The 12,902-nt window shown below is 43.0% G+C and overlaps 1 protein-coding gene across 1 annotated transcript in view; it reads left to right on the top strand.

Annotated features, from left to right (window-relative positions):
• ptprja (protein tyrosine phosphatase receptor type Ja) overlaps positions 1 to 12,093 on the top strand; it is a 76,547-nt gene extending 64,454 nt beyond the window's left edge. Inside the window, exons 19-22 of the mRNA XM_073050054.1 lie at positions 1,983 to 2,102; positions 6,300 to 6,460; positions 8,069 to 8,204; positions 10,392 to 12,093. Of these exons, the coding sequence (XP_072906155.1) occupies positions 1,983 to 2,102; positions 6,300 to 6,460; positions 8,069 to 8,204; positions 10,392 to 10,541 (567 nt within the window). The 3' untranslated portion in view covers positions 10,542 to 12,093. The remainder of the gene's footprint in view (positions 1 to 1,982; positions 2,103 to 6,299; positions 6,461 to 8,068; positions 8,205 to 10,391) is intronic.
• Positions 12,094 to 12,902: the final 809 nt, after the last annotated feature.

Here is a 12,902-nt window from a genome sequence, read left to right on the forward strand (position 1 = left end):
ATCTCTTTAATTACTGAAACTTACAATTTTTTTTAACCTTTGACCTCCAAACTGTTTAGATATCCTTTTCTGCCTGGAATTAACTTACTTGAATTCGGCCATTAATGTCAGGGGACAGTGACCGTAAATCCATTGTAAAGCTATGAGGATGTGATAATATTTAAGAATGAAAGCATCAAAATCATTGACTTTTTTTTAATTTGCTGTGTCCCCAGTGTTGGATATTTTACATGAAGGAAATTAACTGTAAGGCATAGGTTCCTCTGAATTAGATTACGCCTACACTTTACCCATGAAGAGAGTGTTACTTAATGAGGTTCTGCACTACACAGGGCCTTTGAAAAGATAATGAAAACTTTTAACTACCATTAGAATTGAGGAAGCAATTCTTGAACTCAACCATTGAGTTAAAGTGATTTGCATCTGAAGTATAGAGTCAAATGTCTACAACTTAGAGAAAGAAAGAACTCAACATCCACTTCTGGACCATAGCTTTCTCACTATGCCTCCCATCCACGTACTTATCCAAACTTCACTTAAATGTTACAATCAAACCTGCATCCACCACTTCCGCTGGCAGCTGGTTCCACACCTGCACCAACCTCTGAATAAAGAGGTTCTCCTTAAATATTTCACCTTTCACACTTAACTTATGACTTCTAGTTTGAGTCTCACCTAACCTCTCTGGAAAAGTACAAACTTGCTTACAATTGCTCTATTTTGTTTTCCTCTATCAAATCTCCCCTATTTCTCTTATAATCAAGGTAATAAAGTCCTAACCTATTCAATCTTTCCCTAGAACTCAGGTCCTGGCAACATCCTTGTAAATTTTTCCTGTATTCTTTCAATCTTATTGATATCTTTCCTATAGCCAGGTGATCAGAACTGCGCACAATACTTGAAACTTGGCCTCACCAATGTCTTATACAACTTAACATAACAACCCATCTCTTATTATCAGTACTTTGATTTACGAAGACCAATGAGCTAAAAGCTCTCTTTACAACCCTATCTACCTGTGCTGCAACTTTTAATGAATTATAGACCTGTGTTCCCAGATCCCTTTGTTCTACCACACTCCCCATGCCCTACCGTTCACTATGTAAGACCTACCCTGAGTAGTCCTCTCAAAGTGCAACACCTCACATTCACCTGTATTAAATTCCATCTGCCATTTTTCAGCCCATTTGTCCAGCTGGTCCAGATCCCGTTGCAATCTCTGATAGTCTTCCTTGCTGTTCACTGCATCTTAATATTGGTGTCATCTGCAAATTTGCTGATCCAGATAACCACATCATCATCCAGATCATTGATATAGATGACAAAGAGCAACAGACCCAGTACTGATCCCTGCGGCACTCCACTAGTCACAGGTTTCCAGTCAGAGAGGCAACTATCCACTCCTACTCAATGGCTTCTCACACTAATAGTCATAAACATTTAGTCAGACCATCTACTTCCAATTTATGGCTTCTTGTATCCAAGCCAATCTTGTATCCAATTTACTACTTCATCCTGAATGCCATGTGACTGAACCTTCTAAACCAGCCCCCAACCCCCATGCAGGATCTTGCTAAAGTCCATGTAGACAATACCGTCTTTCTTTCCTTCATCAATTTTCCTGGTAACCTCATCAAAAAACTCTATAAGATTGGTTATAAAGACATTCTGACTATTCCTAATCAGGCCATTGTCTAACCAAATACTTATATATCCTGTCCCTATGGATACCTTCCATTAAATTACCCACTACTGACATCAGGCTCGCCAGCCTATTATTTTCTGGCTGAATTTTAGAGCCTTCCTTGAACAATGGAACAGCATTAGCTATCCTCCAGTCCTCCAGCATCTTATTCATGGTTAAAGATGTTTTACATACCTCTGCCATGGCCCTGCAATTTTTGCACTAGCTTCCCTTGTCAGCTCCTGGTGACATATCCATTCTGATATGTAAGAAGGGATGTTCTTGTGTTACTTTCTAGGCAAAATGTGAACAGTACTGGCCAACTGAGCGTCCTCTTAGCATTGAAGACAAAGTGATTACTCTGACATCAGAAGTGACTTCTGAAGACTGGACCATCAGAGACTTCTCACTGGTGAAGGTGAGTTATCTACAGAGTCATAAGCTTTGCATAATAGCAAGAAATTCAGATGGGAAGAGTTGAACCATATGAAATTGTTTAGATTTTTCAGCCAGCAATGAAGTGTAAAATGAATCCAAGAGAAAGCCATAAATATCACAACTGTTCTCATCAGCCAGAACTTGCTGGTACACAGAGTTGCTGAGCCTTCAGTAATATTACAACAAATACAAAATGGCTTGTTGACCAGAGCATTTCTTCTAGGAAATCATACTTAGACAATCAGTATCATGAGGAACCTTCACCTAGATAACTGTCTCTGGATGACTGTAAACTTTGTCTGAATATTGTTGGAAAAGTCTTCATATTTGTCCCAGGACACAGGGCTGGGACTCTTCTTGGACACAAGACTTAGAGCCGGGACTCTTCCTTGGACACAGGACACAGAGCCGGGAATCAACCCTGGACACAAGACTTAGAGCCTGGGCTCTTCATGGACACAGGACACAGAGCCGGGACTCTTCATGGACACAGGACACAGAGCCGGGATTCTTCTTGGACACAGGGCGCAGAGCCGGGACTCTTCCTTGGACACAGGACACAGAGCCGGGACCCTTCATGGACACAGGACACGGAGGCGGGATTCTTCCTGGACACAGGACACGGAGCCGGGACCCTTCATGGACACAGGACACAGAGCCGGGACCCTTCATGGACACAGGACACGGAGGCGGGATTCTTCCTGGACACAGGACACAGAGCCGGGACTCTTCATGGACACAGGACACGGAGCCGGGATTCTTCTTGGACACAGGACACAGAGCCGGGACTCTTCATGGACACAGGACACAGAGCCGGGACTCTTCATGGACACAGGACACGGAGGCGGGATTCTTCATGGACACAGGACACGGAGCCGGGACCCTTCATGGACACAGGACACAGAGCCGGGACCCTTCATGGACACAGGACACAGAGCCGGGATTCTTCCTGGACACAGGACACAGAGCCGGGACTCTTCCTGGACACAGGACACGGAGCCGGGACCCTTCATGGACACAGGACACAGAGCCGGGACCCTTCATGGACACAGGACATGGAGCCGGGACTCTTCTTGGACACAGGACACAGAGCCGGGACCCTTCATGGACACAGGACACAGAGCCGGGACCCTTCATGGACACAGGACACAGAGCCGGGACTCTTCCTGGACACAGGACACGGAGGCGGGATTCTTCATGGACACAGGACACGGAGCCGGGACCCTTCATGGACACAGGACACGGAGCCGGGACCCTTCATGGACACAGGACACAGAGCCTGGGCTCTTCATGGACACAGGACACGGAGGCGGGATTCTTCATGGACACAGGACACAGAGCCGGGACTCTTCATGGACACAGGACACAGAGCCGGGACTCTTCCTGGACACAGGACACAGAGCCGGGACTCTTCCTGGACACAGGACACGGAGCCGGGATTCTTCATGGACACAGGACACAGAGCCGGGACTCTTCATGGACACAGGACACAGAGCCGGGACTCTTCTTGGACACAGGACACAGAGCCGGGACTCTTCCTGGACACAGGACACGGAGCCGGGACTCTTCATGGACACAGGACACGGAGCCGGGATTCTTCATGGACACAGGACACGGAGGCGGGACTCTTCTTGGACACAGGACAAGGAGCCGGGAATCAACCCTGGACACAAGACTTAGAGCCTGGGCTCTTCATGGACACAGGACACGGAGCCGGGACCCTTCATGGACACAAGACTTAGAGCCTGGGCTCTTCATGGACACAGGACACAGAGCCGGGACTCTTCCTGGACACAGGACACAGAGCCGGGACCCTTCATTGGACACAGGACACAGAGCCGGGACTCTTCCTTGGATACAAGACACAGAGCCGGGACTCTTCATTGGACACAGGACACAGAGCCTGGGCTCTTCCTGGACACAGGACACAGAGCCGGGACCCTTCATTGGACACAGGACACAGAGCCGGGACTCTTCATTGGACACAGGACACAGAGCCTGGGCTCTTCATGGACACAGGACACAGAGCCTGGGCTCTTCATGGACACAGGACACAGAGCCGGGACCCTTCATGGACGCAGGACACAGAGCCTGGGCTCTTCATGGACACAGGACACGGAGGCGGGATTCTTCATGGACACAGGACACGGAGCCGGGACCCTTCATGGACACAGGACACGGAGCCGGGACTCTTCCTGGACACAGGACACAGAGCCGGGACCCTTCATGGACACAGGACACAGAGCCTGGGCTCTTCATGGACACAGGACACGGAGGCGGGATTCTTCATGGACACAGGACACGGAGCCGGGACCCTTCATGGACACAGGACACAGAGCCGGGACCCTTCTTGGACACAGGACACAGAGCCTGGGCTCTTCATGGACACAGGACACGGAGGCGGGATTCTTCATGGACACAGGACACGGAGCCGGGACCCTTCATGGACACAGGACACAGAGCCGGGACCCTTCATGGACACAGGACACAGAGCCGGGATTCTTCCTGGACACAGGACACAGAGCCGGGACTCTTCCTGGACACAGGACACGGAGCCGGGACCCTTCATGGACACAGGACATGGAGCCGGGACTCTTCTTGGACACAGGACACAGAGCCGGGACCCTTCATGGACACAGGACACAGAGCCGGGACCCTTCATGGACACAGGACACAGAGCCGGGACTCTTCTTGGACACAGGACACGGAGCCGGGACCCTTCATGGACACAGGACACAGAGCCGGGACCCTTCATGGACACAGGACACAGAGCCGGGACTCTTCCTGGACACAGGACACGGAGCCGGGACCCTTCATGGACACAGGACATGGAGCCGGGACTCTTCTTGGACACAGGACACAGAGCCGGGACCCTTCATGGACACAGGACACAGAGCCGGGACCCTTCATGGACACAGGACACAGAGCCGGGACTCTTCTTGGACACAGGACACGGAGCCGGGACCCTTCATGGACACAGGACACAGAGCCGGACCCTTCATGGACACAGGACACAGAGCCGGGAATCAACCCTGGACACAAGACTTAGAGCCTGGGCTCTTCATGGACACAGGACACAGAGCCGGGACCCTTCATGGACACAGGACACAGAGCCAGGACCCTTCATGGACACAGGACACAGAGCCAGGACTCTTCTTCGACACAAGACACAGAGCCGGGACCCTTCTTGGACACAGGACACAGAGCCAGGACCCTTCTTCGACACAGGACACAGAGCCGGGACCCTTCTTGGACACAGGACACAGAGGCAACCTAGAGTCCACGATACTCTGTAGCTCCGATAATGGTCCAGGCTTACCGCACTGGTTGAGGTCACGTGTTTCTGGTAACAAGCTTCTTGATGTGGGTTTCTGATGCCGAGCTTCCTGGAATGAGTTTCTGATGCCAAACTTCTTGGTGTGGGTTCCTGACAGGGATTCTGATGGGGACAGTCCAGCAAAGGAATAGCTGGACCCCTGAGCTGTTTATGTTTCAAGCCTGAAATGAGGATCAGCTGCTTCAATTAAGGCGCCCAACGGAACAAGGGAAAACAGAAACAACCGGATTGTGGACTTCACGGACCAGACCATGACACATATAGTCATACTGCCCATTCATCACACTTGATCTTTTCTGTCTCTATGTTGTTTGGCTCCAAGACAATGTGAGTTGAGAATATTTTGATTTTCCTCATTCAATGCTCATAGGTTCATAGAGCAATGAGCGTGATTGAGGGACACATGTTTGTCATCCATGTGGGATAAATGATAATTAATGTTATGCCCCTTTGCCTTTGGTGAAATTGCTGTCTTATGAGCCAAACAGCTGAATAGAAACAAATTGCAAACAAATGTAATTTAGGTTGAAATTTTCATGGGTTAAATATGCCGCAAACATTCACTTCTTCAATCTTCTGTTGTAATCAACCTGTTCATTCACAGACAGGATTAAAGAAAGTTACTTATTAACTGAGAATGCTAAAGCAGTGAAATATGATCAAAATAATAGATGAAAAACTTTTTAGATGACATTTGTCTTGGCTCGACCATTGGCATCTGAATTACCATTTCAAACCTCTTGTACAATGTCCAAAACTTCCATGGCCACTTGGCTAATAATGGTTGGATTCACCTATTCAACTTCTTTGACAATAAATTTGTTTCTACCTTTGCTGCAGAATAAATCTGGAGAGAAGAAAAACGTACGACAGTTCCACTTTACGGGTTGGCCTGACCATGGAGTTCCAAGCACCACTGGTATCCTCATCGAGTTCAGGAACTTAGTACGGCAATACATCGATCAATATGAAATGAGTGGACCCACTGTAGTGCACTGCAGGTGATCATATTTCATTAGTTGTTCAGTACTACTTAATATTTTCATTCTTATTAATTTCTCCAGAATGCAGTATTTAAGTGGCTCTCTCAGGGTGATGTGAGAGCTGGTCAAACTGGTGAGGATCTTTCTGCTTCATACATATCTTTGATTTGCCTGTATTTCTGTGTGGAGTAAAAATGAGTGGTTTAAATTAAGCAATGTCATTTAACATCCCTAGTTTTCAATACATAGCACAACCATTTAGTCTCCAGAAAGTTACCAGAAGAGCTACTGAAGTCTTGCAGGTAAGTGCATAGGGCCAGGTTTAGTTTAATTTAGTTTAGACTAGATATACAGCATGATAACTGGTCCTTCCAGCTCAACGAGCCCACACCACACAATTACATCTATATGACCAATTAACTTACTAACCCAAATATCTTTGGGATGTGGGAGGAAACCACAGCACCTGGAGGAAACGACAGGGAGAATGTACAAAACTCTTTACAGACAGTGGCAGAATTTATAATGCTATGCTAACTGCTGTGTTACCGTGCTGCCCCTAACCGTACTTAGGTGAAAATGTCGTCTTACAAACCAAACAGCTGAATAAAAACAATGTAAACAAATGCTTCAGAACTCTTTTGAGGTCTCATCCCACCAGTGAGGCTTTACAGCAGCACCTTTTTATTTGTCCCTGGTCACTCAAGTAGTAGTGTGAGGGTGGATGGGGTGCTTCTGTCTTCTTGATCTTTATTTCTCCCTCAGCCTACCCTGGCCAACTGTGACTTTGCACTGAAAATGACCGAGGGACATTCAGTAAAATTGCTGTAAATTCTATTTGCCATCTGCAGAAGCTAGCTGTTTGGTTTTGCTACCGTATCCCACCAGGATAAAATCATACAAGGGATACACTGAAGCATGCAACAGCTATTGTTGTTGTTCCTTTTCACGCCTTGCGGTGCATCAGGCAGCATTTTTGCCTTTTCCTTAACATCTGTCTGTTCTTTGCGAGGCCAAGTTGCTAGCTCAATGCTCAACCCAGCACAGATGGAATGCATGCAAGGAGAATGCTGGATCCAAACCTGAGACCATTTGCCAGTGCTGATGCCACTACACCACTAACTAGCTAATGCAACAGCTATCAAAGGCACTAAACGTGCAGACTCACAGGATGTGTGAGATGGAGATGAACCAAATGACTAGCATTTCCTTCAGCTCTACAATCTGCCCTGTATGGTATTATGCTATCACCACTAACAAGTTGCTAGTTAAGATTTGAAAGTCATAGTGTGAGTTTTGTTTATTCACTTCCATAGTAACCAACTTCTAGTCCTATGAAATTACCAATTAATGATAAATTAGTGATACACATATAGAGTAAGTCGATACTTGTTTGGCAATAAAGCTGTCGATTCACTTTCATCTTTACAGTATATGGCTCTTCACTCCAGTAGCCTGATAGTATTTCAAAATGCTTTGATGATAAAAGGCTGTTGCTTAACATTTCTGGTAACAACTGTTGATGTGGGGGGTGGGGAAGGAGGTGCTGAAGGGTGGTGGTACAGAGGAGCATAACACTCCTTCATATATGCAATGTGACTGATTTTAATCTCCTTTCTCACTAAGTGCTGGAGTTGGTCGGACAGGAACATTTATTTCTATTGATCACATGATTTACCAGATAGATAAAAGCCGAGAGGTTAATATCTGGGCTATAGTTTATCAGCTGCGAATGAACCGGCCACTGATGGTGCAGACGGAGGTAAGGCACTAGCAGCAGCATATTGTGTATATGTACAATACATCTATGAAAAGATTTAATGTTCTTTGGTGACTTTCGGTGATAACATTAAACAAACTGTACCGTTTTATTCAGTGACAGTTGTCCACTAAATAGAAGTGAATGACATTCTAAACTATGGCATTTAAACAATGCGTGACTCTCAAATGACAGTAGTTCCTCAATTTACAAAAGTTTCATTTATGAATTTTCCATATACCATCAATGAATCATTAGGGTACACGTCTTTGATTTATAAAGCCCTTTTTTGCTATTATGAAAATCACACCACTCTGTGTACATAAGTGTATTGCACCAAACTAATCACACTGCATTTTGCTCAGCCTTTTTTAAAACATTTTACAAGATTGCATCCTTTGAATAAATCAAGGAATTTTTCTGTTAGTAATCCAATCAGTAAAGCAGCTATTATATTTGTACTAGTATTTAATTTTTCCTGGTGTAAAAAGTTTTAGACAACATACTTGGAGCGAGTTGAATAGCTGATTAAGAATAGTCTCAACGGATGACACTAGCAATGGATATGATTGCACTATTGCTATCATAAGGAAGAGTGGGAATAGGTCTCTGATGGAAGCAAGAATCTTAGGCTTCAAAAATAATATTTTCTGAATTGTATACTCTTAATATTTCAAAGAGAAGAATGTTGTGATCAACCTTGAGTCCTTGTGTTCATTAATATCCTATAATTTGTCCTGGTATTCATTTGTCTCACTGATACTTAGCTTTTACTGAGTAGATCATTGTTTTCCAAAATCACAAATGATCTCCAACCCCCTTTCAGCCTCAACTATTAGACAGAAGTCCTTTCACATTGAGCTCATTTATCTATCTCTTTCTCAATTCATTAATAACATATTTCAGCCAAATAACACTTGTAATCAGTCTGATATAATGCATTGAAGTAGATCATTCAGTCACCTTGTGATGTTGACCATTAGGTACTCATCAGTACTAATTATATTTTCCAACACTTGGCTCAAAGCCTTCAATGCCTGGTCTACTAAAGTGCTCATTTGAACACTTCATGAATGCTGTCACCAACTCTGTTTTCACCACTATTTCTGGGGGTATTTTCGAAGTTCTCGCCACTCTCTGGTCACACCCGCAATTCCTCTCAGAACTCCTTTGAATCTCTTACCCCTTACCTGAAGCTATGTCCTCAAGTTTTGTTCACATCTGATAAGGAGGAAAGTTTCCTATGGTCTCCTCATTCTATATACTATACTTCAATCATGTTCCCTCCTAGCCTCCTCTGCTCCAGGGAAATCAGGCATAGTGTCTCCAGTCTCCTTACATATTTAAAATTCTGCATCCCCAGAATTGTCCTCTGCATAATCTCCAGCACTACCACATCTTTATACTTAGGTGTGACCAGAACTGAATACAGTACTGCAGTTTTTTTATAAATTTGGAGTATAATCTTCCAGGTCTTGCATTTACTGCCCCGATTGAAGAAAGACCATAGGCCATATGCCTTCTTAACCATTATCTATTGCACTGCCACCTTCATTGATCATTAAACTTGCATATTAAGGTCCTTCTTTTACTCAGTACTCTGAGGACGCTACCATTAATGATGTAAGTCACTGCCTCAAAAGTTCTCCAAACTGCATCACATTTATCTGAATGAAACTCCACCTGCCATTTTTCAGTCCATTTTACCAACATGTCTCTGTCACCCTGTAGTGTTAAACTAGCTTCCTCACTGTCAACAACTTCCTTAATTTTTGTGTCATCTGCAAACTTACTGATGATGCCTCCAGCATCCACACTTAAGTCATTCATATATTTTGCAGACAGCAAGGGTCCTGATACTGATCCCTGTCATCAGTCACCCTCTGTCTCTGTTGCCAAGTAAATTTTGGATCTAATTTTCCAACTTGCCTAGGTTGGACCATAAATTTTTACACCAATTTCCTATCTGGGATCTTGTTGAAGTCCATGTAAACTACATTACTGCAATGCCCTACTCTACCTGCCCCAATTATGAATGAAGGTGAGAGAAACTTGGAAGAACACGGCACTAAGTCCAAGATGAGTTTATTTGCTGAGTAGTCCCCTAGGAATTCAAGCAATAATTTGGAAATGACAGTTCCAAATTTCCATAGTAGTCTCCTGTCACTAACTTCCATTTTCTTTCACCAGTCTCAGTATGTTTTCCTGAACCTGTGTGCCATGGATTACATCAAATCAAGCAAGAAGAGTCATGAAGAAGAGTCAGTCTATGAAAATACACCTGCCCTCATCTATGAGAACACCTCTGCTATCCAAGCAGCTAATGGTCACATAGCTTAATGGAAATGATCCTGGACTCTCCTTTTTAAATTCAGCTACATCTTTTTCTAATTTGATTTCATAAATTATAAATGAACTTTATATTCATTTAACAAGGTATGTCTGAAGTTCCTTTTAATGCTGAATTGCTATTTTTTTTTCAAAACAAGTATCTATTCTGAAACAAGCTGGGCAGTGCTCAGGAACTGTGTGAAATCTTTGAGAAACACTGCATAATTTGTCACAAATGGCTTATTCATTTGGCTTCACTCAGGTTTCAGGCAGAAAGTGACCTCTTTAAGGTAACATTCAACTGAGGTGTGAAATGAAATTATCTATTTCAAGTATGTTTGTAAGGTATCTAATGTTTCTATGTCCAATAAAATAAACTTGACAGATCAACTGAACATCAATATTTGAAGCATACTGCTGAATAAATATTTATAAAGAAATATCAACCTTGTAGATATTGCCAGAACCTGGGATAAACTGTGAATTGTTCCCAGAAATTAATCCCTCAAGTGCTTCCATCAAACTTAATGAAATGTTGAAAATACTATGTAGGATAATTACTTTCTTCAAATTCATACCACAGGTTAAATAAAAGCCATTTTACATAAAGTGAAGTGGAAAAGTAGCTGGATCATTCAGCAAACTCAACGTGGCATAGTTGTTTATTCTGCTGTTTGTAGGCTCCACATAGAAATAATAATTAGCCTGTATTACAGTGCTGAATTTAACATACAATCAGCCTCAAATATATTAACCAAAGCCAGATAGTTCTCACACATTGTCAATAACATATGTCCTGTCAAATCAGGCTCTACTCATAGATGTTCTGAGCCTTGCACTATAAAGGACAAAACAGTGAAAAAATGGTTTAAAGAGCAGAGTGAGCCCACTAAGCTGAATGACAAATTGTATATCAGGTTGCATCTGGAATTCCATGTGCATAAGGCAGTGCATAAAAACAAAAATTGCATATATAATATTGTCATTGTTATAAGCTTTGATGCACATCCCAATCTAGCAGTGGTCTTGTCAAGGATCTCTCTTGAATTTTTCAGTCTTTCTATGTGCAGAGGTGTGGCTCTATCTTGAAGTACTGCTGAGGAAGCAAGTCAAACTCTGTCTGAGTGGTAGGGGTTTGTCACTGTGTTAGATATTAATTCAGTATCTATTCCATACTCAGTTATTTTAAAGGATATAATGTTTAACTTTGATTTAATCTTAAGTTTGTAGTGAAAAATCAAACCTTTCTTGGTTTAAGTGGATTTTATATCAATATGCTAAATATTTGTAGCTTCACTTGGAAACTCATGTAATGATAGTTTAAATTTAAATGTAATTTATTTTCTGGACTTAATACTGTATAAGTAAGAATGAATAGGGAACTGGTAATGTACCACAGCCAAGTATTTTCCATCGAATTTGCATGGAATCCAAAAACATTGTTCTTGGTGTATTCATTTTAAGTTAATGTTAAATTAATCTCCTTATCAGGAACTGCATTGATTTAAGTAAGATGTGTTATTTGGGGTTTATAGAGCTCTGGAAATTCTGCATGGGATGCTCATTGGGACTGCCTTCGGTCAGTGCCATTCTGACAAGGAATTCCATGTTCAGCAAAGATCATGGATTTAGAAGGGAGACCAAGTTACTCTTGCCTGTCAAACAGATTTCCTGGTGCTGAACAATTTCTTGTATCACACAGGCAGAGTCATTGACAAAGCTCGTCATGTCTGGTAATTGTTTGGTGTTGTTTGAGAGGACAGAATAATTGAGAAACTGAAGTTCAGCTAAGAATATTTAAAATTAAGTAAACCAGGATGGAGCAGCCACACTGCATAAACCTCAAGGCCAAGAACTGCAGAAACAATCAATGTACATCTCTGGATTTTGAAACAAATTGGTGGTGAAACATTTGTGCATTAGGTGATCAGGGAAGGTAGTGATTAAATTACTAGATATTTTAGAACTAAATGAATTTCTATTAGAACTGTCAAAAGCATTGACACTTAGATAGTGAATTTTAAACCCCTTTTAGTATTTGATTAAAACTGAGAAGAGATGAGCTGTCAATGGATGGTTATTATTTTTAGATTACACAATATTTGAAGGGGGTTATTATATGATGGGACAGGAAAGTGAGTCCCAGGTACATCTATTCACTCTTAGGAACTCCAAGGCTCTCTTTTGGAAGGGATCTAATAGTACTGGCCAAAAGAAGTCCATCAAAAGATTTTTTTTTAGCTAGACATACCAACTATAATTTGACAATGTATTGTCATTATGTCCTTTAGGTTACCATAGCATCATAGAAAAATACAGCTCAGAAACCAACCCTTCAGTCTATCTATTCCCTGCCAGACTATTTAGAGT

The sequence above is a fragment of the Hemitrygon akajei genome, chromosome 6, assembly GCF_048418815.1.
Source record: "Hemitrygon akajei chromosome 6, sHemAka1.3, whole genome shotgun sequence".
NCBI lineage: Eukaryota > Metazoa > Chordata > Chondrichthyes > Myliobatiformes > Dasyatidae > Hemitrygon > Hemitrygon akajei.